Source organism: Neofelis nebulosa, chromosome 12, assembly GCF_028018385.1.
Source record: "Neofelis nebulosa isolate mNeoNeb1 chromosome 12, mNeoNeb1.pri, whole genome shotgun sequence".
Taxonomy (NCBI): domain Eukaryota; kingdom Metazoa; phylum Chordata; class Mammalia; order Carnivora; family Felidae; genus Neofelis; species Neofelis nebulosa.
The window spans coordinates 54,934,623-54,960,864 of NC_080793.1; the positions used below are offsets into that span (position 1 = coordinate 54,934,623).

Genomic DNA, 26,242 nt, shown 5'->3' on the forward strand with positions numbered 1-26,242 from the left:
TCCAATTCTCACTTTAATGCACAAAACAACCACGTGAGGTGGGTACAGTTTCCCCCAGATTTGTAGATGAGCAAACACACTAATAGAGATTAATTAAGTAGTTACTGAAGGCACAAAGCTAGTAAGTGAATATTCAGCTGGTTTTAGTTGTAGAACTGGGATTTGAATCTGATCTTGTGTTTTTGAATCTTACCCTCTGTGTTTTGTGTATACGGTTGGTATTGAAGCCTGATCTTGTGCATAATTTGGACTCGGATTGTGTTTTGAAATTGTGTGTGTGTATGTGTGTGTGTGTGTGTGAGAGGGAGATACACACACACACACACACACACACACACACACACACACACACAGACCAGACCGAGAAAGAGGCAGACAGATAGACAGAACAGAACGACAGCATGCACAAGGGTGTGGGTGCACGTGCACACGTGAAGAAGGAAGGTAGGGTAGAAGAAAGAGGAGAAAGACTACAGTCCTTGATGGAGAAGGGGAATTTTTCTTTCCTGTTCATGTCATTTCATACTGCTTGAATCTTTTGTATTAAATAATAACAATTTGAGTGGTGGTACATTTAATTAAGTTTTAGAATAAGGGAGTGGGAGGTCTCTCTAAAGAATAAGGTCTTTAAGTTCTGCGTATTTAGATAATGTTAGTATAGATGATCATTTTGTATAACTAAAAGGATATTCGCTATTGTTGCTTGGCTGTGTATGTTAGTGGGGCCTTGTGATTATGTGTATTTCCTATAGATTGAGCAACTAAAATTAGATACTAACTGAAAAAAGTTCAAAAGGGAGAACTTTATGGGTGTTTGACTTTTTCACACTGAGAATTTAGTGCATGCCAGTACTGTAGTTTTAGACATGTTTCATCTTATTAATAGATTGATTCCTGGTATAATTGGCATTATAGTTAGACTATGTAAAGGTTGAACGTATTCCTCCAAGAGTGACCTATCTCAAATAATTGAGCCTCGTAAGAAAAGCATTAAAATAAAATTTCCCAGTGAGGGGTGCCTGGGTGGCTCAGTCGATTAAGCATCTGACTTCAGCTCAGGTCATGATCTTGGGGTTCATGAGTTCAAGCTCCGCATCAGGCTGTGTGCTGACAGCTCAGAGCCTAGAGCCTGCCTCGGGATCCTGTGTCCCCCTCTCTCTCTGCCCCACTCCCGCTTACACTCTGTCTCTCTTTCTCTCTCAAAAATAAACAAACATTAAAAAGAATTTTGTTTTAGTTTCTCAGTGAGATTAGGGTCATACTTTTTTAAAGAGAGATAAAATTTAGTGGTGTTAATGAAAACCCAATAGGGGTTTTGCATTGTAGGAAAGTGGAGGGGATTGGCAAACTATGGACCTTGAGTTAAATTTGACCCTTCACCTGTTTTTATTAATAACGTTTTACTGAAACACACCTATTTACATTTGTTTCCATATTGTCTACATTTGCTTTTGGGCTACAACAGCAGAGTTGGGTAGGTGTGACAGAGACATTTGGCCCAAAAAACCTGAAATGTTAACTCTTTGGCTCTTCATATTGAGTTTGCCAACCCCTGGTAGTAGAATGATCTTGGCTTTGTGAGCAGACACACTTCAGATCAAAGCCTGACTTTTCTTACTTTATCTATAACCTTTGACACCATGTTTAGCTTTTCTGAATTGCAGCGTTCTCTTCTGGAAAATGTGAATAATAAGGAGATTAAATGAGATAACACATGTGAAAGTATGATATATAATAGACATTCAGTTTATGTTATGTTTGACTTCATAAAAGCTCTCAAAAAGAGGGAACAGCTTTTCTTTGGCCTGTTAAATTTTATGAAAATTTTACAGACCATTTAACAGTATTACTGGGAGACCAATGATAGACTAAAGAAATTTCGATAATCAAGAATATAATGGTAATGTTTAACGGAAGGATTAAGACATTTGAAATTACAAACTGATTTCCCTCTCCAGATGAAAGGTAGAAACTTTGGAAAATTTCTGCCAATTAGAGAAAGAATCACTTTTTTAAATGGGAAAACCGGTTATAGGCGTTAATATTTGAATCCTTAGATATATATAAATATTATATGTTACATGATTTTATTAAATAAATATTTAAATGCATACTGAATGTTGACAGAAGACCAGCAGAATAGTAAATGTTTGTTAGGAGATACAAAATGTAGGAAGAAAGTAGAAAAAGTGAAGAGAAGCTGAGTTGTGTATAAGATTAGAGGTATGGTTTCATTCTTTGCATGTGGCTGTCCAGTTTTCCCAGCACCGTTTACTGAAGAGATAGTCCTTTCCCCATTGACTATTCTTGGCCCCTTTGTCAAAAGTTAATTGACCATATATGCATGGGTTTATTTCTCGGTTCTCTGTTTTGTTCCATTGATTTATGTGTCTGTTTTTACACCAGTGTCATACTGTTTTGACTACTAAAGCTTTTTAATATATTTTAAAATCAGAAAGTGATGCCTCCAGCCTTTGTTTTATTTCTCAGGATTGGTTATTCAGAGTTTTTTGTTATTCTGTACAAATTTTAGGATGGTTCTGTTTCTGTGAAAAAAATGCCATTGGGATTTTGGTCGGGTTTGCATTGAAATCTATCCATTGCTTGGGTAATAGACATTTTAAGGATATTTCATTCTTCCAATCCATGAGCACAGAATAGCTTTCCATTTTGTTAGTGTTTTCTTCAATTTTTTTCATTGGTGTCTTGGTTTTTACTGTTTTTACAGATCTTTTACTTCATTAGTTACATTTATTCCAAGGTATTTTTTGATGCAGTTATAAATGGGATTATTTTCTTAAATCTCTTTCTGATAGTTATTAGTTTACAGAAACACAACCGATATTTGTATATTGATTTTGTATCCTGCGACTTTACTGAGTTCATTTAGTAGTTCTAACAGATTTTGGTGGAGTGTTTAGGTTTTCTATATCTATCATGTCAGATGCAAAGAGGGAAAGTTTTGCTTCTTTTCTAATTTGGATGACTTTTTGTTCTTGCTTAATTGCTCTAACTTGCAGTACTAAGTTGAATAAGTGGTAACAGTGGATATCCTTGTCTTTGATCTTAGAGCAAAAGCTTTCAGCTTTTCATTATTGAATATGATGTTCCTCTGGGTTAGTCATATATGGCCTTTATTATGTTGAGATATGTTCCTTCTACACCTGATTTTAAGACTTTTTATCATGAATGGATGTTGAGTTTTGTAGAATGCTTTTTTTCTGCATTATTAAGATCATCGTGATTTTTTTTTTTTTTCATTCTGTTAATGTGGTGTATCATGCTGTTTTGCAGATGTTGAACCATCCTTGTATTCCTGGAATAAATTCCACTTGATCATGGTGTGTGATTTTTTTTTAATGTATTGATGAATTCACTTATGTTTCGTGGAGGATTTTTGCATCTATGTTCATCAGGGATTTTGTTGTGTGATTTTCTTTTTAAAAAATTTTTTTTGTTTAATGTTTGTTTATTTTTGAGAGAGAGAGAGAGAGAAAGAGATAGATCAGGGATCAGGGGAGGGAGAGAGAGAGAGGGAGACACAGAATATGAAGCAGGCTCCAAGCTGTCAGCACTGAGCTGGACGTGGGGCTGGAACTGGTGAACCACGAGATCATGACCTGGGCTGAAGTCAGGTGCTTAACTGCCTGAGCCACCCAGGTGCCCCTGCTTTTCTTTTCTTCTAATGTTGTCTGATTTTGGTAGCAGGTTAATGCAAGCCTTGTAGAGTGATTTTTGAAAGTATGCCCTCTTCAGGTTTTGTAATAGTTTGAGAAGGATTGCAATAGTTTGAGAATTCTTCTTTGAGTGTTTGGTAGAATTCACCAGTGAAGCTGTCTGGTCTTGGACTTTTCTTTGTTGAGTGGCTTTTGATTACTGATTCAGTTTCCTTACTAGTAATTGGTCTGTTCAGACTTTCTGTTTCTTCATGATTCAGTTCTGGTAGGTTGTATGTTTCTAGGAATTTATCTGTTTTCTTCTCGGTTGTCCCATTTATTGCTATATCATTTTTATAGTATAGTAGTCTCTTATGATTCTTATGTTTGTATGGTGTCAGTTGTAATGTCTCCTCTTTCGTTTCTGATTTGATTTGAGTCCTGTTTTTCTTTTTTAAGTGTGTCTAGCTGAAGATTAATCCATTTTCTTTATCTTTTCAAAGAATCTGCTTTTAGTTTCCTTAATCTTCTCTATTGTCTTTTTAGTCCCTACTTCATTTATTTCTGCTCTTATTTTCATGATTTCTTTCCTTCTCCTAACTTTTGGCTTAGTTTCTTCTTTTTCTAGTGCCTCGAGGTATTAAGTTAGGTGGTTTCAGATCTTTCTCTTTTTTTCCTAATCTAGGAATTTGTTGCTGTGAACTTCTTTCAGAACTGCTTTTGCTGTGTCTCCTAAGTTGTAGTGTGTTGTTTCTATTTTCATTTTCCTCAAGATGTTTTCTTGATTTCTGTTTTGATTTCTTCTCTGACACATTGGTTGTTCAGTAGTATGTTGTTTCATCTCCACGTATTTGTGAATTTTCCAGTTTTCTTCTTGTAATTGATTTCTAGTTTCATACCATTGTGGTTGGAGAAGATGTTTGATATATTTCAGTCAACTTTATGAAGACTTGTTTTGTGGCCTAACATGTGATCTGCCCTGGAGAATGTTCTGTGTATGTTTGAGAAGACTATCTATTCTGCTGCTGTTGGGTGGGATGGTCTATAAATGTCTGTCTGCTCTAATGTGTAGTTTCAGTCCAGTGTTTTCTTAATTTCCTGTCTGGATGTTCTATCCGTTGTTGAAACTGGAGTATTGAAGTCCCTGCCATTATTGTATTGCTGTCTGTTTCTCCCTTCAGGTCTGTTGATATTTGCTTTATGTATTTAGGTATTCCTATGTTGTGTGCATAAATATTTACAAATATTATATCCTGTTGAATTAATCTCTTTATCATTATATTGACCTTCCTTGTCTCTTAATATAGTCTTTGGCTTGAAGTCTGTTTTGTCGGATATAAAAGTGTAGCTACTTCTGCTTACTTTTGGTTTCCATTTACATCAAGTATCTTTTTCCATCTCTTTACTTGCAGTCTGTGTGTCCTTAAAGCCAAAGTGAGTCACTTATAGGCACCATATTGTTGAGCTTTTTTTTTTTTTTTTTTTTTTTGTGAAATCTATTCAGCCATTCTTTATCTTTTGATTGGAGTATTTAGTCCATTTACATTTAAAGTAATTATTAATAGGTATGCAGTTACTTTTTCCCTATTGTTAATTGTTTTCTATTTTATAATTCCTTTGTTCCCTTCTTCTCTTGCTCTCTTTGTGATTTGATGATTTTCTGTAGTTGTGTTGTATACTGTTGTGTAGGAATTGCTCAGCTAGTTTCTGGGTTTCTTTCAAAGAGAATTGTTCCATGTGTAGCAGTAGATCCAGTGTGTCTGTGAAAAGAGTTGAGTTCAGAAGCCTCACATGTCACCACCTTGGACTGGCACTCCCTTCTTTTTTGGTCTTTGTATTTCAGTTATTCTGTATTGTGCTTCACTGTCTTCTTTGCATCTTTCCTATTTGAGAGTTTATGTAATTTCTTGAAACTCTGGCTTGATGTCTTTCTTAAGTTACAGACCTTTCTTTGCCAATATCACTTCAAATGTTGCTTCTGCCAAACTTTGCTTTTACGTTTCTGATTTTCTCATTTTGTGTACATGAGGTCTCACTGCACTGCATACCTTTCACAGTCTTTTTTGTATTTTATTTTTTTCTCTGTGTTTCAGATGGCTGTTTTCTACTGACCTTTATTCTGGTTTAGTGATCAGCTCTTCTGCTCTGTCAAACCCCTCCACTGAGTTATTCATTCACTTAGAATTTTTCACTTTCAAAATTTTCATTCATCCCTTTTTCATAGATCACTAGTTTGGTGAAATTCTCCTATTTATCTTCTATACTTGTGCACATTTTAATTAAAGTTATTTTAATGTCTACGTCTGACAATTTCAATATTGAGATCTACTTGTGGGTCTGTTTCTGTTGACTTTCTTTTTCTGTCTCTCTTAGTTTCTAATTATTTGGTCCTTTCTTCTGGCATATCTGATAAATTTTGTTGGATGCCAGCCATTTTATATGACAAACTGTAGAAGATCTGTTTTATTTATTTATTTATTTTTTCAAGATAGGATATACTCACTTTTTTTGGACAGGCAGTAAGAGAGAAGGCTCATCTTGGTCCAATGAAGGGTTTGTATGACAAATATTTCTAAGACTAAATAATAGAACATTGGTCTTAATACAGCAGTTCTTTTGAAGATAACATTGCATTTATTGAGGTTTTGTAAGGATTTATAATTGCTGGGTTTGGTTTTTGCGAAGGACTACTTTCAGTTTGCCTTCTCTCTTACGATGTAGCCCTTCATGAGTCTCAGTTGAAAACCTTAGGTGTTTACTGTGGATTGTACCTTTTCCTTGTTCTTTCCCCAAATGTTTTCCCTCACAGGTGTCATTGGCAGTAGCATTTTGTTTAAAAATTTCTTCCCAAGTGATTCTTATCAGTGTTGTCTGCGCAACTCCAGGAGATAACACTTACATCCTAGTCTATGTGAAAGGTGTCCTATGGGGTTGTACAGAACAGTGCTGCTCTAGCCGCTGTGCTCTAGCACTGTTGTACTGTAGGGAATGAGACTTGGGATGGGCTTTCAGCATAGGTGGAGATTAACCAGACGAGGACATGAAGGAAGTCCTTGTTGAATGAGAGGACAACTAAAGGCAATAATGGAAACAATTGGTTTTAAGGTCAAATCTGCTCTAAAATACTAATAATACTGTACAGCAAATGTTTCTAAGGCTAAATAATAGAACCTTGTTCTTGCTACAACGCTTCTTTTAATGATGACATTTATAGTATTTTTTTTTTAATAAAGGTAGGAAAAATACCAGTAATTTCAGTACAAAAGTCATCATTATTATCATTGACATTTAAAAAAAAGATAACGTTTTGTAGTGGACTATTTTTCGGACAATGCTGCCCCATCAACTTTTTTCTAAGTTTTTGCTGTGTCTTTTTTTAAAATTTTATTTATTTTTTTCAACATATGAAATTTATCGTCAAATTGGTTTCCATACAACACCCAGCGCTCATCCCAAAAGGTGCCCTCCTCAATACCCATCACGCACCCTCCCCTCCCTCCCACCCCCCATCAACCCTCAGTTTGTTCTCAGTTTGTTTTTTTTTTTTAAGTTTTTTTTTCAACGTTTTTTATTTATTTTTGGGACAGAGAGAGACAGAGCATGAACGGGGGAGGGGCAGAGAGAGAGGGAGACACAGAATCGGAAACGGGCTCCAGGCTCCCAGCCGTCAGCCCAGAGCCCGACGCGGGGCTCGAACTCACGGACTGCGAGATCGTGACCTGGCTGAAGTCGGACGCCCGACCGACTGCGCCACCCAGGCGCCCCAGTTTGTTCTCAGTTTTTAAGAGTCTCTTATGCTTTGGCTCTCTCCCACTCGAACATCCTTTTTTTTTTTTTTTTTTCCTTCCCCTCCCCCATGGGTCTTTTTGATTTTTCTCTAAAGCAAACGAACCATACTATATCCAGCTCTTCACTTGGTGTGTAAAGCTGGCCAGATAGTGTCAGAAACCTGGTTAATTCACATTGTGACCCTTTCAGTTATTTGAGATGTGGAATAAACGTCCCCCAATGTCCCTAATTATCTTTGGAGCTTGTATTAATGATCACTGTGTATCGTTCTTGTGGAAATATTAGCACAATTAAGGCATGCCGTAGCCTTTGACCCTGTATTCTGTCAGCCAAAGGAGTGAAAGCTTTAGTCTGTGTTCTTCTTTATACCCTTTCGGGTTGGTAGATGGCAGCATCGTATCTTTGCCAGCCAAATTCTAAAGCTGAGTGCTGGTTCTCTGGGTGGGACAAGAAAGTGTTAACGACTCATCCTTCGGTTTTTTGTTTCGTTTGTTTGTTTTTAAGACGAGAGTGTTTATTAATTAAACAAAAGAAGAAATGAATTGTCATTTCAACTTTGTTGTAATGGCACTCCACCTGTATTCAGTAGAAAATTGGTACATTTTGGTTAAGCTCAAGGAAGAGAGCCTTGAGAGAGAAAGCATGCTGTTCACAAACTCTGGGAAGTGAAGTGCTTGGAACCCTGGTTTTCTTCCATTTCTCTTCTAGTAACCTCCTCCTGTCAAGAGAGTTCTTTCTGTGCTGGATTGTTTTAACTGCTTTGCATTTGCCCTGTTGTTTTTTTAGAGTAACAGTGCTTTTTGGGTTTCTTCTTAATCTTTATTTTTAAAATATCCACGTGTCATGAACTTTAAAAAATGTATATTTTTACTATGTGAAGCTTTGAGGAAATATTTCAATATATCCTTTAATGAGGGAAGGAGGTAGTAAGAACTTAAGGAGATAATTTATTCATCAGGAATCAATGCCCATAATAAGAATATATTTTTAAGCTGTAAACATTGATAAATATTCTAAGTTTTATACTAACAAAGGCCTAAGAACCTAAAATGAATTAGTATTACTATTTTCTTTGTAAATAATAGCTAAAATAATCTCAAAATACTCTGGATAGACAAAAAATACATTTATCTGGAAAAATTGCAGAAACTTAATAGGTATCTTTCTAAATAAATGAAAATAAATTAAACATTTTGGTTAAAATCACAGAATCCAAAATCAATGAAGATCATAAGCTTTCATCTTAAACATTTTGGACAAGTTTTTCAAATGTTAGATGTCAAATTAGTTTGACCATCATTTGCACTTATCATGCCAACATAATGTTAAATTTTACTTTTAAAACCCCTCTTGAAACTAATGTCTTACTTTAGTGATTGGGATGAAATCACTTTTAAAGATTTCAAAACATGTAGATGAGGGGAATGATTTGGCATTTTAAATGCATAAAATAGATGGATGTTAAATTGAAATTTCTGTGACCAGTGTTCATATTTGACTTTTTCACATAGTTGTTTTTAATATAAGCACTTGTCATATGGTGTATTATTAAATTATAACAGTGTATTTCATTTTATTGTGTGCTAGCTTACCAAAACCAATATTAGAAAAATATAGCTTTATAATTAAATATGAAGTATCACTATACTTAGTATACTTTAAAAAATTTATTATTCGTTGATTCATAAATATATCATTAGTCATATTTTTCATGAATTTTACGTGCTGTTATTCTGGAGCTGTAAGCATTTGATTAGTGGCAAATGTCAACTCCTTTAAAATATTCCTGCGAGGATAAGTAGCATGGTTCCCATTGCACTGATAAGGTGACTGAGATTCAGAGCAGTCTAAAACTTGTCCAGTCTGAGAGTTACCACTTGGCAGGTGTGATTTCAGCCCATTTCTTGCTGTCTCTAAGTCAGTATTCTTTCCAGGTGCTGTTGTACTTTTTGTATTTTCCCCTAAGGGCGTTTTTTTGTCCTGACAATTTTATCGTAGCATTATTAATTTAAAAATGTACAGATTAAAAAATGCTGGAGTGTCACAAAATCTATTCTATGGAGAAAGCTCATTGAAATCTCCTGATTGTTAACTTCATATTTCGCTGTTTCATTTTTCATTGAGATATCCTATTTTTAATAGCTTATCTAATATGAGGACTGTCAAAATAGACCTTATTAAGGCATTTTAGTGGTTTAAATATTTTTAAAAATCTGTACCTACTTGCAGTCTCTTATTGTAGGCAATACTGTCTGCCTACGTGAGAAAATCAGAGGTTGTTTTCTTTTTGAAATAAAAAATTTGTAGCTATTCGTATAGAGATTTTGCAACTAATAATTTGTGTCATAACCATGTTAGTTCTAAGGTGATATCTTTTAAATTCTTTTTAGATGAAGTAGATTCACATAATTTCTAACTGGTTCTTTTATACCTATTTTTTTGCGAAGGCCCGAAACTAATCTATGAATTACATTCAAGACTATGTATGGGGAGAGTGACAGAAGGGGGAAGGAAGGGAGAGAATTTCAAAAAGTGAATGCTTCCAATATTCAGAGAAGGAAAATAAATAATGTTTAGCAGTCCAGCTAACTCTTCGAGGAAGATACATTATTATTATTCCAATTAGCTCATATCTAGTAGCGTTGCTAAGGATTTGATGTCAGGTATAACAATGCCACAGGATTATTTGCCTAGCTTTTGGCTAACAAAGAATAGAAATAGCCAGAAGATTAGATTGCAGGTAGCTTCGAATATTGGTTAACCTCTTTGTAGTTTATCTTTCTATATAACCAATCTTAAAGTGTCCTGAATACTTTATTGCTATTTAAAAAATATTTTAGAATTTGCCCCATAACCTTTGTTTTTTGATGTCTATAAAGTCAATATGGTCACTTTAGAATGGATAAAATTGCTGAAATATGTATTTAACTTTTTGGATTTGGGGGAAAATAGTTGAGAATAGCCAAGAATACTTTGGAATTCAGGATACAGTGAAATGAAAATGACTTTTAATGCTAATATGATGATAATTGGCATTTTTGTTCATGGACCTTGAAATGGTAGTGGAGATCTCATCCCTTGGTAATTTTTTTTTTTTTTTTTTTTTTTTTTTTTTTGGCTTGGAAGTTATAGTGGCAGATATACAATTAGTTTATATTTGTAGGGGGAACAAAAAGACAGTTTAAGAATGCCACGTCATTCTAACAGTTGTCAGTTCTGTGTGTCAGTATAGCCCTGTGCTTTTAGTGTTACATGGAACACAGAAACCTTCTAATAAATCTCGACCTTGCCCTGCAATACCCGGTCTACTGAATATATATCCTCAGGAAATTTGTTTTATACAGCTCATTATTTATGAAGATTATAGCATTTAGTGAAAGATTTAACCCTTTTTTATTTCTGTCTAAGACTGGTTCAGTCACTTTGAGTTTAAATGGTCACAGCCTGGCAGCAGCTTTATTGTCTTGTTCATCTTTGAAATCGTAAGTTAAGTGGTAAATGTAGCAAGAAAATAGGGTCTCTTGTGTTGTTTTTTATTAAATTGCTCCAGTTTTTCTGGAATTTTTACTGTCAAAATATGGGAAGGCAGATAAAATGTTTTTCTAAATTATTTTACCCTCAGCCATGAACCTGACAGGTACCAGTGCAGTTTGCTCCCTAACAAAACTGCAGTTATATCTTAACTTAATGTGTAATCCTGAATGCTCAGTGATAGCCATCAGTTATGTGTGAATAATGATTTTTTTTCCTTTAGATACTAATTTCCATTAGGATTTAACAAAACTGAAAAGATGCATATTACTTGGGGGCTGGAGGTGAGAGAGGGATGTACAGAACAGTCCTGTAACTTCTTTGCCTGCATTTTGGAATATAATGGTAAAACTTAAGCCAAGGCTTATTCCAAAAAGTGCTGATGACCATTCAGATGTAACAGGATTTTATTTTATACAAGAGTAATTGCCACATGAACCCGACTTCAGCATGTGAAATTGGTTATGAAGCCATTTTGAAAATTCGAGTCTGTATGCTTTAGATATCCCAGTTGTGTTCTAAGCCATTTTCATTTTTGGAAAATGGGAAAAACCAAGTCCCTTCGAGCAGTATAGTGGGCAAAGGAGGGAGATTTTGTCCTCCAGAGAACATTCATTGGATAGGTCAGGAGACATTTTGGGTTGTCACAGATTGCTTCAGGCATCTAGTGGGTGGAGGCCAGCGATGCTGCTAAACTTCAGCGATGCTGCTAAAACAATGCATAGGACAGTCCCCTCCAACAAAGAGTGATTTGGCCCAAAGGATCACCTGTGCTGAGGTTGAGAAACTTTTTCGTAGGAGGAAGATCATAAATACCTCAAATATTGTTCATTTTCAGACTGGTCTCATAAAAACACAGAAAACTACTTAAAATAATAGCCTATAAATAAAAATTGCTTCCTACTGATTGATATAAAAATTTATCGTTTTATAATGTAAAATTGTATCTGTATAGCATAGATGTTCATTTTCAAAAATTATGAAGAACACTCGTTTAGTCATTTAACAGATAATTGTTGAGTGTCTTCTGTGCACACTGGCCCCTGATCTAGGCTCTGACGATGCAGTGAATAAAACAAAGTTCTTGCATTAAGGAGCTTATATTCTAATTGGTGGAGCTAGGCAGTGAACAAATACATGCTATGCAAAATAAATATTCTGATGTATAATAAAGTTGGGTAAGGGATAGACATTAATGATTGATAATACAGTCAGAGAAGTCCTTTCTCAATAGTGACACTTGAGCAGAGACCTGGAACGCAAGCAAGTCACTGATACTGGGAGGAAGAACATTCCAGGGAGAGGAGAGAACCATGCCAAGTCCCCCTGGGGTGGGAGCACATTTGACCTTTCCAAGGAACAGTCAGAAGGCCACTGTATCTTGAGTGGAGCCAATTGGGGAGAGGGTAGGAGGAGCCGAATTGAGAGCAGTGAGGGATGGAGTTGGATGTTGGAGGTGTTTTGTTGTCAGGATGTTTGGTGGTCGGGACTTTGGAAACGACTGAAGGGTCTTGAGCCTGGTTGCACAAAGGCATTTACATATTAGAAAACTGATCGCTAGGAAGAATAGATTGAGGGAGCACAAGGATAGTAGCAGGAGGACTAGTTGCGAGACGATCGGAGTATAGTTCAAACATGAGATGATTACAGGAGTGGTGGAACTGTTGAGAAGTGGGCCAGTATAGTTCGGTAGTTGGGTCAACAGAGTGAGGCCCCACTGAGGTTGAGGATTTGTTAGCATTGACGCCTACAGGGAGTTGGGCATGAAAGATGGGAGGTGGTTTTCGGAGTGTGCCGTGCTTGAATTTGCATTTATGTTACGGGTACAGTTATGGGAAAGGATGTGATGCGGATTTAATTATAGAATTTGGATTGAGACTAGATTAGGATAGAAGATAAGATTATTGAAAGAAATGAGTTCAGGGAACTCACAGACCAAATATTAGAAGACTTATGCTAGATCATAAGTGGCCGAATCTGAGTCTTGGCTTATTTTCAGATAACTTGCATCAAGAGGCGATGCCCCCACTACCTTCTAGTTTTGTTAACATTTTGAAAGTTTACATGATATCATTACAAAAGATTACCAGATAGGAATATAGGAGTATTAGTTCATGTAAGTGCCCCTGTCTTCTGCCTCTGTTGGTTTTTGTGACATGTGTGTCTGTGTACTTGTTGCCTGTGTGTTTCTTTTTCTGTGTTTATCTCTGCTATTGGATGTATGTAACAGTCTCTGTAAGTGGTACTCTGCCTCTTCACGTGTTGGGGGAGGAAATTCTGCTCTTTTGTCAGCTTTCTTCCTCATTTTCATTTATTCATTCAATAAATACTCATTGAGTACCTGCTGTGAGCTAGAGCTGGGTCTGGGTTCCAGGGACTCCTCGTTGAACAACAAAAAGGGCAAAAGTCCCTATCCTCAAGAAATGTACATACTACTGAGAGAGGCAGGCAGTATGTAAAGAAATAGATATATATCAGATGGAGCTAAGTACTAATGGAAAAAAATAAAATATATGAAGGAGATAGGGAATGCTGGGATTTTCTGTAGTTTGGGCAAGGAAAAACAAGCAAATAGGCCCTAGTAAAAAAAGCGTAGGGGTCTCTATCAAATAAGGTGATGTTTAGGGAGAGACCTGAAGACAGTGAGGCAGTAAACATGGATATCTGGGGAAAGAGTTTGCCAGGAAGGACAAGTGTTAACAGCCCTGATATGGGAGTTTGCTTGATGTGTTTGAGGAATAGCAGGGAGATCAGTCTGGTTGGATCAGAGTGAAGAAAGTGGTGGATGAGATCAGGGAGCCAGTCTGACTCCTGCTCTCTCCCTTTCCCCTTCTGTCTCCTAAAATATCCTTTTCTAGAACTTACTTGACATTTTTTTGTGTCTCCTTTTACAGGCCATATGTAACCAAATTTTATTTTACATTTTATTGTATGTATTTTAAAAGTTTTGTTTCTGTTTCTAAAATTAAGAAAGTATTTTTATAATATTTTTATGTTACGTATTTCATGATCACAACTTTCTGTATTCCAAAATACACATATAGAGGAGTACACAAAAATAAAAACATACAGCTCACTGAATTATCACAAAGCCTCTTTGAGCAATGCTTATAAGATTTGTTCTTTTTGTTACATTAGATACAGTTCATTTTCATTGCAGTGAATATCGCTATAAATATTCATGGTGCAGTTGACCCTTGAACAATGCAGGGCTAGGGGAGCCCATCCCCTGCACAGTCGAAAATTCATATATAACTTTGACTCCCCCAAAACTTAGCTCCTAATAGTCTACTGTTGACAGGCAGCCTTACCGATAATATAGTCGATTAACCTGTATCTTGTATATGTATTACATACTCTATTCTTACAATGAAATAAGCTAGACAAAAGAAAATATTATTAATAAAGGCCTAAGGAAAAGAAAATACATTTATAATGTAGTAAAAACAAAATCTGGGTTAAGTAGACTGGTCCAGTTCAAACCAATGTTCAAGGGTCAACTGTATTTCATTTCCTATAGGACAACTTATTTGTCCATTCTATTGAAGGACATTTACATTATTTCCAGTTCGAGGCTGTTACAAATAATGGTGCGGTATAACATCCTTGTTCCTGTCTCTTGCATGTGTGTGTCTTTCCCTTGGACTTATGGCTAGGAGTGGTAGTGTTCAAAGGATATATCCATGGTCCTTGAAATACCGTTAAACAGTTTTCCAAAGCGGCTCTATGAATTTAAACCCCCACTAGTAGAGAATGTAAGTTCAGGGTCCTTCACAGGCTCACTAATGCTTGTTCAGATCTTCCTGAAGTTAGCCATTTTGGTGGAGATGGCGGGGAACTTGATTGTGTTCTAATTTGCGTTTCTCCAATGACTAATGATATTGAGCCCCTTTTCACATGCTAACTGACTGCCTATTTTGTGCAGTGTGCCTGTTTAAGTGTTTTGCCTATTTGGTGGTGGGGGTTATTTGACTTTTTTTTTTTTTTTGTAGGGCATTTTAGATTTGAGCTCTTTGTTGAGTATGTGTGTTGTAAATCTCTTCTGCCCTGTAGCTTGCCTTTTCTCTGTTGATAGTATTTTTTGATGAACAGAAGTTTTTAATTTTCATGTACTCCAACATCAGTCTTTTCCTTTTTGGTTAGTGTTTTTGGGTTCCATTTAAAAAGTCGTCTTCTATCCCCAGATCATCAATATAATTCTCCTACGTTGTCTTCCAAGTATCGTATTTTTTATATTTCCACCTGGAATTGATTTTTGTATTTCTCATGAAGTATGAGTCAGGGTTTCATTTTTTTCACAGATGGATAGCCAATTGATTTAGCACCATTTATTAAAAAGAAAATTCTTTCCACTCTGCTCTGCGGTGCCACCTTTTTCATAAACCAAGCTCTGTGTGTGTGTGTGTGTGTGTGTGTGTGTGTGTCTGTTTCTGGTTCTTTTCTAGTCCATCGGTGTATTTGTCCTTGTGATTGTACCGCTGTCATAACTATAGTTTTATAACAAATCTTGTTATCCAGTGATGACTCCTCTTTTTTCATTACTTTTGCTCCCTCAGGAGCCTTTTATGACATTTTCTCCACTTCCCTCTATGAAATCACATACTAAGGAATAAGATTTTGTCAGGTAGGATAGATTTGTGTATGGCCACAAAACTATTGAAATAAGGCTATCCTCCCCCCTGCAAGAACGAATTTTCTCCCTCCTTGGGGGCAATATGACCTATATTGAGAATGTATGCAGTCAACCAAACCCTCCCACCTTTTTCTTTCTATATAGGAGTGGTATGGGATTCGTTGTGTTTTGTTTGTTCCTGTGAAATTTAGAAACAGCTTACTGAGTAATTTGTACAGATCAAAACAAAATTTTTAAAAAGCTGCCACCAGTAGACTATGTGCTCTGCTGGTGGGGATTTTTATTGGGATCGTATTAATTTTATACATCGGTTTGGATAGTTGACACCTTTAACAGTACTGAGTTTCCTGATTATAAGCATAGTATAGCTCTAAGAAGAAAATTGGTTTGAGAAGAAATGGGAAACAGGGGGAGTTCTATAACCATGAGTGAGTAGTTAAAAATTTTGCAAAGAATATTCACAGATTAACCAGTGAGTTCCAGCTCTGTCAAATATGAAGGGAAACAATAATTCCAGTCTTACACCAACTCTGTTAAAAGAGGAAAGTCTCCCCAACTCATTTTATGTGGGTAACATATGTTGAATACAGAACGTAGCAAGGACAATAAAGAAAGAAAATAATAGGCTAGTCTGATTATGACCATAGGTGAACAACTTCTACACAAAATATTAGCAAACTGAATCTGATTCTGTGTAACAAGCCTGATCAATTTGGGTTTATCTTTTTTTTTTTTTTTTAATTTTTTTTTTTTAACGTTTATTTATTTTTGAGACCGAGAGAGACAGAGCATGAACGGGGGAGGGTCAGAGAAAGAGGGAGACACAGAATCTGAAACAGGCTCCAGGCTCTGAGCTGTCAGCACAGAGCCCGACGCGGGGCTTGAACTCACGGACCGCGAGATCATGACCTGAGCCGAAGTCAGCTGCTTAACCGACTGAGCCACCCAGGCGCCCCAATTTGGGTTTATCTTAAAAATGAAAGGTAGTTTTACGTTAGAAAACCAGTCAGTATTTTCGTTACATTAACAGATTAGAAAAAAAATCATGTGTATGCAGATAATCCTTTAGACAATGAAATTAATGCAAAATCATTAATAATAGAATCGAGAAACTGGAAGTTCCCAAATTAAATATGACCAAAAAAGTACAAGACCTCTAGGGGGAAAATTAGGAAGCTTAATGGAGACAATATATGTGTGTCTGTGTGTGATTGTGTATTGTAACTTGAAAAACTAATTTAAAAAATTTTCTGGAAATACAGATTATCTAGAATAACCGAGACATTTTTGAAAAAGAACAAGAAGGGATGACTTGGTCCATTAGGTATGGAGACTTAGATAGCCATGGGAACTAAAATGTGCGGCACTGGTACAGGGACAAACAAAATGAGAGAACAGAATAGAGAGGCCACGGCAGACGCCTGCATGTATGGACACTTGACCTCTGATCACTGAGGAAGGGAGAGGTTTTTTTTTTTTTTTTTAATTTTAATTTTAATTTTTTTTTAATTTAAATTGGTTTCCATACAACACCCAGTGCTCATCCCAAAAGGTGCCCTCCTCAATACCTATCACCCACCCTGCCCTCCCTCCCACCCCCCATCAACCCTCAGTTTGTTCTCAGTTTTTAACAGTCTCTTATGCTTTGGCTCTCTCCCACTCTAACCTCTTTTTTTTTGTTTCCCTTCCCCTCCCCCATGGGTTTCTGTTACGTTTCTCAGGATCCACATAAGAGTGAAACCATATGGTATCTGTCTTTCTCTGTATGGCTTATTTCACTTAGCATCACACTCTCCAGTTCCATCCACGTTGCTACAAAGGGCCGTATTTCGTTCTTTCTCATTGCCACGTAGTACTCCATTGTGTATATAAACCACAATTTCTTTATCCATTCATCAGTTGATGGACATTTAGGCTCTTTCCATAATTTGGCTATTGTTGAGAGTGCTGCTATAAACATTGGGGTACAAGTGCCCTTATGCATCAGTACTCCTGTATCCCTTGGATACATTCCTAGCAGTGCTATTGCTAGGTCATAGGGTAGGTCTATTTTTAATTTTCTGAGGAACCTCCACACTGCTTTCCAGAGCGGCTGCACCAATTTGCATTCCCACCAACAGTGCAAGAGGGTAGGGAGAGTTTTTTAAATAAATAAACCGTCCTGGCACAATTGGATATCCATATAGTAAAAGTAAATTCAGACCCCTGTATTTCACTGTGCACAAAAGAATAAACATCAAGTGATTAGCGACCTAAATGTGAAAGGCAAGACTATAAAGCTTTAAGGCTTTGGATGATAATATAGGAGAATGTCATTATGACCTTGGGGTTGGGAAAGGCTTCTTTTTTTTTTTTTTTTTTTTTTTATTTATTTATTATTTTTGGGACAGAGAGACAGAGCATGAACGGGGGAGGGGCAGAGAGAGAGGGAGACACAGAATCGGAAACAGGCTCCAGGCTCCGAGCCGTCAGCCCAGAGCCCGACGCGGGGCTCGAACTCACGGACCGTGAGATCATGACCTGGCTGAAGTCGGACGCTTAACCGACTGCGCCACCCAGGCGCCCCGGGAAAGGCTTCTTAAACAGGGAATAAAAAGCACTAAAGGGAAAGACTGATAAATTGGACTAAATTGAAGCACTTGGAGTTATCAAAATACGCCATAAAGAAAGTGAAAAGGTGGACTCAGAGTAGAAGAAGATATGTGCACTCTACAACTAAAACATGGTAGTATCCAAATGGTATGAAGAGTGAGTCCGTAAACTTGACCTTCAGGGTAGGGATGAGGGAGAGAATGTGACGGGGAAGGAATGCGTAGATGAAAGCTCTGTATGGTTTCAAATGTCCTCTTTCCTGAGAGGGTGCTCTTAGCTTTCTCTAAACTGAACTTACACCTTGGGCGTTTTCTGGATCTAGCCACATTTCTTAACAAAAAGGGAGAAATGAAAACAATTAACAAACACAGTTACTATATCAGTTTGCTAGGGCTACCATAACAAAACCCCACAGAATGTCATTTTCTCACAGTTCTGGAGGCTAGAAGTCGAAGAGCAAGAAGTCAGCAAGTTTGGGGTCTCTGGAGGCCTCTCTCCTTGGCTTGCAGATGGACCATCTTGTCACTATGTCCTCACATGGTCTTTCCTCTGTGCTCAGGCGTTCCCTAGTGTGTGTCCGGGTTTCTATATTTCCTCTTATGAGGACACCAGTCAGATTGGATTAGTGTCTAGTGTAAGGGACTTGTTTTAACTTAGTCACCTCTTTAAAGGCTCTGTCTCCAAATACTGTCCTGTTCTGAGGCACTAGGGATTAGGACTTCAGGATAGGAATTTGGGGGGAGACCTATTCAGCCATAACCCTGACCGTGTACTAAAGGTCTTGAATAGCAGATGGGCTCTTGTGATTTGGATGAAGTTTCCTAAGCCAATTTTTAAATCTCAGAAGTGCTTCATCAAAAAAAAAACAAAACAAAACAAAAAAAAACCAAAAAACAAAAAAAACTAAGTAAAGATGTTGTGTTCTGAAGAACTGTGCTAAATGACTACGATCTGGGTTTAGTACTGAAGATGTTAATTATGTGTATGTAAACTTAGAATGCTATTGTATTTTGAAAATGTTAAGAGTGCTAAAAAGAAATTTCTCCAAATATCTTACTGTTTCACACAGATACTCTTAAATGTAAGTGTGCAATGAAGTGAGTAGTAAATGTAATGTTAGAATTACATCTTTCAGTTTCATCATCCCCAACATTTATCAATTGTAGTTGGCGGAAATTTTTTAAAAGCTCACTTTACTGTGCAGAAGTATACAATGGAGACCAAAAGGCTTATGGGAAAATGGAGGCACAGCACCCAGAAACTTTGTCAGTGACACTCAAAAGGGTCCGAGCCTGATAAAAACAGCAGCACAGTTTCACACACATTAAATAGTTAAGAAATACGTAAGTACTATATTGAACATGGCAAGGTCCCTTTTAAGGACCTGCCATGTTGTTGTGGAGGTGGGCATCAGTACTGACAGAAGGGGAATCATCTGGAGTTGGAGGGAAAGTTGTAACACCAGATGTGGATGAATGTGGCCCGTAACATAAACAACTGAGGTAGATGGTAGGTGTTCGGGTGTGCGCGCGTATTTTGTGTGTTCCCATATGCCGTGATTTAGCTGGGTGCAGTTTTCCTGCTCATCTAGGGGTTCCTCCCAGATGAAATCACACATAAGCAAAACCAGAATTCTTGCTGCGCTCTCGTTGTTGCTTCATGTATCAACCGTGTTGGAACAAATTTGTGTTTTCAAACAGCATTATAGCAGAATTCACTGCACTTAACGTTTTTAGATCTTGCATAGCTCTACCTTTTCATCTTTGTCTGTTTTGTAAGGACTCTACATGAGGCTTTTTTCACCGTGCTTTTGAAATGACTGCCTAACATGTGACTGCTACACGGCACCTAAAATGTCTTGGTGAATTTAAGTTTCTCCAGGCTAATGAGTTAAATGGTTTGGGTGTGGAATCAGACTTTTGCTTGAGTCTGGTGGGTGGTCACTGTGATGCACAGAAAAGCATCAGTTCTTTTGTGTCAAGCAAGCTCGTTGTGTTCGGTGACCTCCCTGTTTTTGATGTTGCTACCAGGATACCTTTAAGCCTTAACCTGAATCAGGTTTTAAAAAGCACGTGGGTATAGGTTTTGGGGGTCCTTCCATTCTTCTGTTGCTTCTATCCACTGTGACAGTATTATACCAGAGCTTAGCAGCAGCAGTAGGTTTCTAGAAGTCTTTGTTCCTTCCCTCCCTTTCACTCCTCTGGTCTGTCTGCTTGGTATCAGAGTACATGAAATGCTTCTTGTTTTCCTGTCTTTCCACCACTTTCTTGGGTTCACCCTTATTTTATGCCCTGAGCCAGAAAATCCATTGTCCCTCACAGCATTTCCATTTCTCCTTTCTGTCTAGACATTGCAAGGTGTTTCTGTAGTCTTCTGCATGCACCCCCATTATAGCATATATCACATTGCTTTGGAATTTTGCAAAGTTGGGTTCTGTCTCTAAATAAGCTGCAGCTTCTTCCGGGCACGGACATATCTTTCTCATTTTGGCTTTTCTATTACACAGTGCATTGCTCGGCAGTGGGGGTCGGGTGAATGGATGGATGAATGAATGAAGTGGGCTTAAGAGCTGGTCCACATGATCCTATCACTTGTGTTTCCCCTTATTTTGCCTAAGTGACATCACCTCTAGGTGTCTTGGTCACTTGAATTTAAATTTTTTTTTTTTTTTAACATTTATTTATTTTTGAGACAGAGAGAGACAGAGCGTGAATGGGGGAGGGGCAGAGAGAGAGGGAGACACAGAATCGGAAGCAGGCTCCAGGCTCTGAGCCATCAGCCCAGAGCCTGACGCGGGGCTCGAACTCACGGACCGCGAGATCATGACCTGAGCTGAAGTCGGATGCTCAACCGACTGAGCCACCCAGGCGCCCCGGTCACTTGAATTTTAATACTATGAATCAGGCTTGTGCATTCAAGCTTTTTAGCAGTATAATAATAAAATTTTCTTTTGTATAACCAAAGATTGTACAACATGGTTTTGTGTTTTTTTGCTGCAAGTAGTAAATGAGTGTGACTAATTTGCAACTTTAGGTTTGAGGTTTTTTGACACAAGAGTAGTAAAAATCCTATTTTTTTCAACTTGCTACTATGAGTTAAAACAATTATTTTTGAAATTTTCAAATATTTATATAGAAAGTGGAATAAACTCAGGGGAGAATGTTGTTAAGATAATAAGTTAATTCATTGTTAATTCTTGACTGTTACTGCAACAATAAATAACTTTTCAATTTGTTTTTAAGGCTTCCTTTTTTCTTCTTCCTATAGGACCTCTTTGTGGTTAGGCATGAATTGGCCATAATGAGACTAGCTGCCTTTATGGGCATTACTATGTTAGTTGGAATAACTGGACTTTTTTATACTCAACTAATTGGCATCATCACAGTAAGTATCTATTTTTTAATGTAATGTATTTATGAACATATTCCCTAATTATGAACTTAATTCCAAGAAGCTACAAAAAGTTTAGCAATTAAAGGAGAAAATTACAGTCATTTATATGTTTTCATTTCCATATGCCTATGTAATTTTAAAGTAGTTACAATCAGTCTGTAGAGGACATATGCAATTTGTATCCTGGTTTTAAAAAATTAACGTATTTCTGTGTGGCTACAGACTTCGTGTTTATTGTTTTTAGTAGTTGGATATACTCTGTTTAGTGAATATACAATATTTTAATGAATAGTTTTCCTGTTGGTCAGCATCTAGTGTGTGATCATTTTTTTCTGTATTGCAAACATTCCTTTGAACATTTCTTTTCCTCTTCAAACTATTTATTTACGGTAAATTCCAAAAAATGGAGTTGCTGGTAGAAACATTTTTTTAATAATTAAGTCTTATTTTTTTGCATGCATTTATTAACCGTATAGGATTTATCACAGCAGAAAAGTTCAAAAAGTGAGAAAAATTATATTGAGTAAGGATTTAAGTTTGGTAATACACTGTATTGTAGAAGATGTGGGTTAAGGTTTTCTCATACATTGTTGGTGGTGATGTAAATTCGTGTAACCTTTTTGAAAGGTAAATTGTCATTGTGTATCATACTTTAAAATGCATAGTCCTTTTGATCAACCTCTACATGTTTATTTTGTAGAAGCTATTTTATTCATATGTGTGTACATAAACATGTATGTTAAAAAGATCTCCTTAACACTATGTGTAATAAACATGTATGTTAAAAAAGATCTCCATTATGCATAACATATGTATTGTGTATGAAAAGTGTTTACCAGATACGTTCAGTGAAAAAAATGTATAGTAAAAAAAATGTATCAAGACTTACTATAAAGTAACAGTAATCAAGAAACTGTGGTCCTGGCACGAGGATACACATATAGATAAATGACATAGAATTGAGAGACCAGAGCTGTATATCTGTGGTCAGTTGATTATCAACAAGGGTGCCAAAACTATTCAGTGAGGAAAGGAAAAGTCTTTTGAACAAATGCTGCTGGGATAATTAGATAAACACATGCAAAAGCATAAAGTTGGACCCTTACCTCATATACATATATATACATATACATATACATATACATATATGTATACATATACATATATTAGTTCAAAATGGGGTATAGACCTAAATGGTAAGATCTAAAATTATAGAACACTTAGGAGAAAACATAGGAAATTTTGGAAGAGGAAATAGTATCTTAGACATGATATCAAAAGTGCAGACAACCAAAGAAAAAAATGGATAAATAAAAAACCATAAACTTTTGTGCTTCAAAGGACACTATGGAAAAAGTGAAAAGGCAGGTCATAGAATGGGAGAAAATAATTTATAAATCCTCTATCTGCTAAGGGGGTTTTATATCTAGAATAAAGAGCTCCTATAAATAATAAAAAGCCTAATTAAAACATGGTGAAAGGTTGTGAATGGAGATTTATTCAAAGAAGTTATCCAGTGGACAACAAATACATGAAAAGATGCTCAACATCATTAGTCATCAGGGAAATTAAAATCAGAACCATAACGAGGTACCACTTCACACACGCTAGGATGGCTATAATAAAAAAGGAGGGGTGCCTAAGTGGTTCAGTCCGTTAAGCGTCCGACTTCAGCTCAGGTCATAGTCTCACGGTTCATGGGTTTGAGCCCCGCGTCGGTCTTTGTGCTGACAGCTTGGAGCCTGGTTCGGATTCTGTTTCTCTCAATCTCTCTCTCTCTCTCTCTGCCCCTCCCCTGCTTGTGCTCTCTCTCTTTCTCAAAAATAGATAAGTTGACATTAAAGAAAATAAGGTTGGTAAGGATGTGGAGGAATCAGAACCCTCACACACTGCTAGTGGGGATGTGAAACAGTGCAGATAATAGTCTGATAGTTGTTTTAAAAGTTAAACACAGAGTTATCATTTCTCTTATCATTCCACTCCTAGGTATATACCCAAGAGAAATGAAATCTATGTCCATGCAAAAAATTATAGGTGAATATTCATAGCAACATTATTCATAGTAGCCCCAACCAAAAGCAATTCAGGTATCTATTGCTAATAACATTTTGTATATCCATACAGTGGATATTATTTAGCCATACAAAGAAGTCAAGTGCTGATACATGATATAACATGGATGAGCCTTGAAAACACTATGTGAAGTGAAAGAGACCAGTCACAAAAGGCCATGTATTTGTATAATTCCATTTATATGAACTGTCCAGAATGAGCAAGTCCGTAGAGATGAAAGGAGATTAGTGGTTACCTGGGGGTGGAGAGCTAGCGGGGCTGGAGATGATAGCTAAACGGTTCAGGGTTTCTTGTACGGGATGATGAACATGTTCTAAAATTGATTGTGGTGATGGCTGCGTGACTCTATGAACATGCTAAAAAAATAAAAAAAGTTGAAATGTACACTTTAAATGGGTCAGCTGTATAGTGTGTGAATTATATGTCAATATAGCTCTTTTCCAAAAAAAGCCTATTTCTAGCATAAGTTAAATGTTAATTTTATTCATTTTGTATATGGTTTGTTGATGTCCTTTGTTTTCTTAAGGTGTCCTTTTCTCACTGATCGCTAAGAAAGGTTAATAAAAAAGTTAACTTTCAAAAAAAAGAAATAGTGCAGGAGATCGCTGTCTCTCTCTGTCTGTCCTACTGGCTGTATTCAGACTCCTTTGGAAAGGCACATTAGATAGCAGTTCTGGTAGTGGCCTCTGAACGGGAAGGATGCAGTCAGATATGGAAGGAAAACATTTACTGTATAACCTGTGTTTGCGTATTTTATAAGGTACTCATAGTAACCTTTTTTCCCTGGGTTTTATAGGAAACATTTTTAATTTTTTTTTTTTTAACATTTATTTATTTTTGAGACAGAGAGAGACAGAGCATGAACGGGGGAGGGGCAGAGAGAGAGGGAGACACAGAATCGGAAGCAGGCTCCAGGCTCCGAGCCATCAGCCCAGAGCCCGATGCGGGGCTCGAACTCACGGACCGTGAGATCGTGACCTGAGCTGAAGTCGGACGCTTAACCGACTGAGCCACCCAGGCGCCCCTATAGGAAACATTTTTAAACACACGGGAACTTCTAAGGAATTTTACAGTGAATACCCAACCACAATTAACATGTTAGAATACTTTACCTCATTTCATACCATCTGTCAATCTGTTATATGTTTTAATACATATCCGAATAAATCACAGGCATCAAATTGTTCACCATGCAAATCATCCACTAGAGCTCAATGCTTGTTTACATGTTTTTCCTATGAGGCCAAATTTCCATACAGTGAGAGGCATACAGTAAGTGTTACTATTGGATGAGCACTGACAGAGGCGCACAGCGCAACCCAAAGCCTTTTCACAACACAGAATATTACCATCACCTCACAGGAGTTCCCTCCTGCCTCACATCAGTAAGTCCCCAGAGGCACCACTGATGTTATTTTGTTCCCCACCATAGATTAGTACTGGTTGGAGAATTTCATATGTATCCATTTATGTAGATCTTCTTGTGCTCAAAATAATACTGTTTTCATCCATACTGTTGCATGTGTTGGTAATTCCTTTTTGTTGCTGAGTAGTATTCCACTGTATGACTAGGCCACGAGTTGTCTGTCTATTCTATTGAAAGAGGGCTGGCTTGCTTCTAGATTGTGGCAGTTACGAATAAAGCTCTGAATATTTTTGCTCAAGTCTTTTTGTGGAAACCTATTTCATTTTCTTGGGTCAGTGTCTGGGAGAAGAACGGCTTTGTCACTTAGGAGAGGCTTACCTTTTATTTCATAAGCAACGGCCAGATCTTTTCCCCAAGTACCAGTTGCCCTCTCCCCAACAATATATGAGAATTCTGGTTGTTCCACATCCTTGTCAACATTTGTTGTCATCAGTCTTTAACTGCAGCCATTCTGGTAGGTTTTAATAGCATCTTGTGTTCATTTATATTTCCCTGATGACTGATGATATTGAACACTTCTTCCTGTGCTTATTGGTTGTTCATGGATCGTGTAATGTCTGTTTAAACATATTTTTACTATTATTCAGCTTGAAATATTTTCTAATACCTCTTGTGATTTTTCTAATGATGATGATAAATAACATGGTATTAATAACAGTGGTGAGGATGAAAGTAGGTCTTTGCCTAAATTCTTTTTTCTCTACTTTTATATTAATTCCCAATTACTTTATAGTCTGTTCATCAGTCACGTCAGAATTGCCAGATTGTACGTGCATTGTTTGAATTTTCACTTTTGGATTTACCGAAATCACTGGTGTATATTTTTATCCCCTGGAAGGAGAATTCTCAGATTTTTCCAATTTCTTATGATGAATGACTGAAAATGGACATTTGGGACATTGCTGCTAAGAGTACAAGCTACTTATGAGGGCCATCAGGGGTTTATAGCCGAGGGCAGCAATTTCTTTCTTACCTAGCAGCCCCAGAAGCTTCAGAGGGGAGGGTTTGGCAGCAAAGCCTTCAAAATCTTTTAAGAATCCCTACTTTAAAATTTTAGCGTTCACTTCTGAGTTGGCCATAAAGTTATTTACTGAATTTGTTGGTGTTTGAAGGATGTGTAATATCAAATTTTTCTGACTCTATTCTGTA

The 26,242-nt window shown here is 37.0% G+C and overlaps 1 protein-coding gene across 1 annotated transcript in view; it reads left to right on the forward strand.

Annotated features, from left to right (window-relative positions):
- ZDHHC21 (zinc finger DHHC-type palmitoyltransferase 21) overlaps window positions 1–26,242 on the forward strand; it is a 69,959-nt gene that overhangs the window by 27,307 nt on the left and 16,410 nt on the right. The window contains exon 9 of the mRNA XM_058695323.1: window positions 21,469–21,585. Coding sequence (XP_058551306.1) covers window positions 21,469–21,585 — 117 coding nt within the window. The remainder of the gene's footprint in view (window positions 1–21,468; window positions 21,586–26,242) is intronic.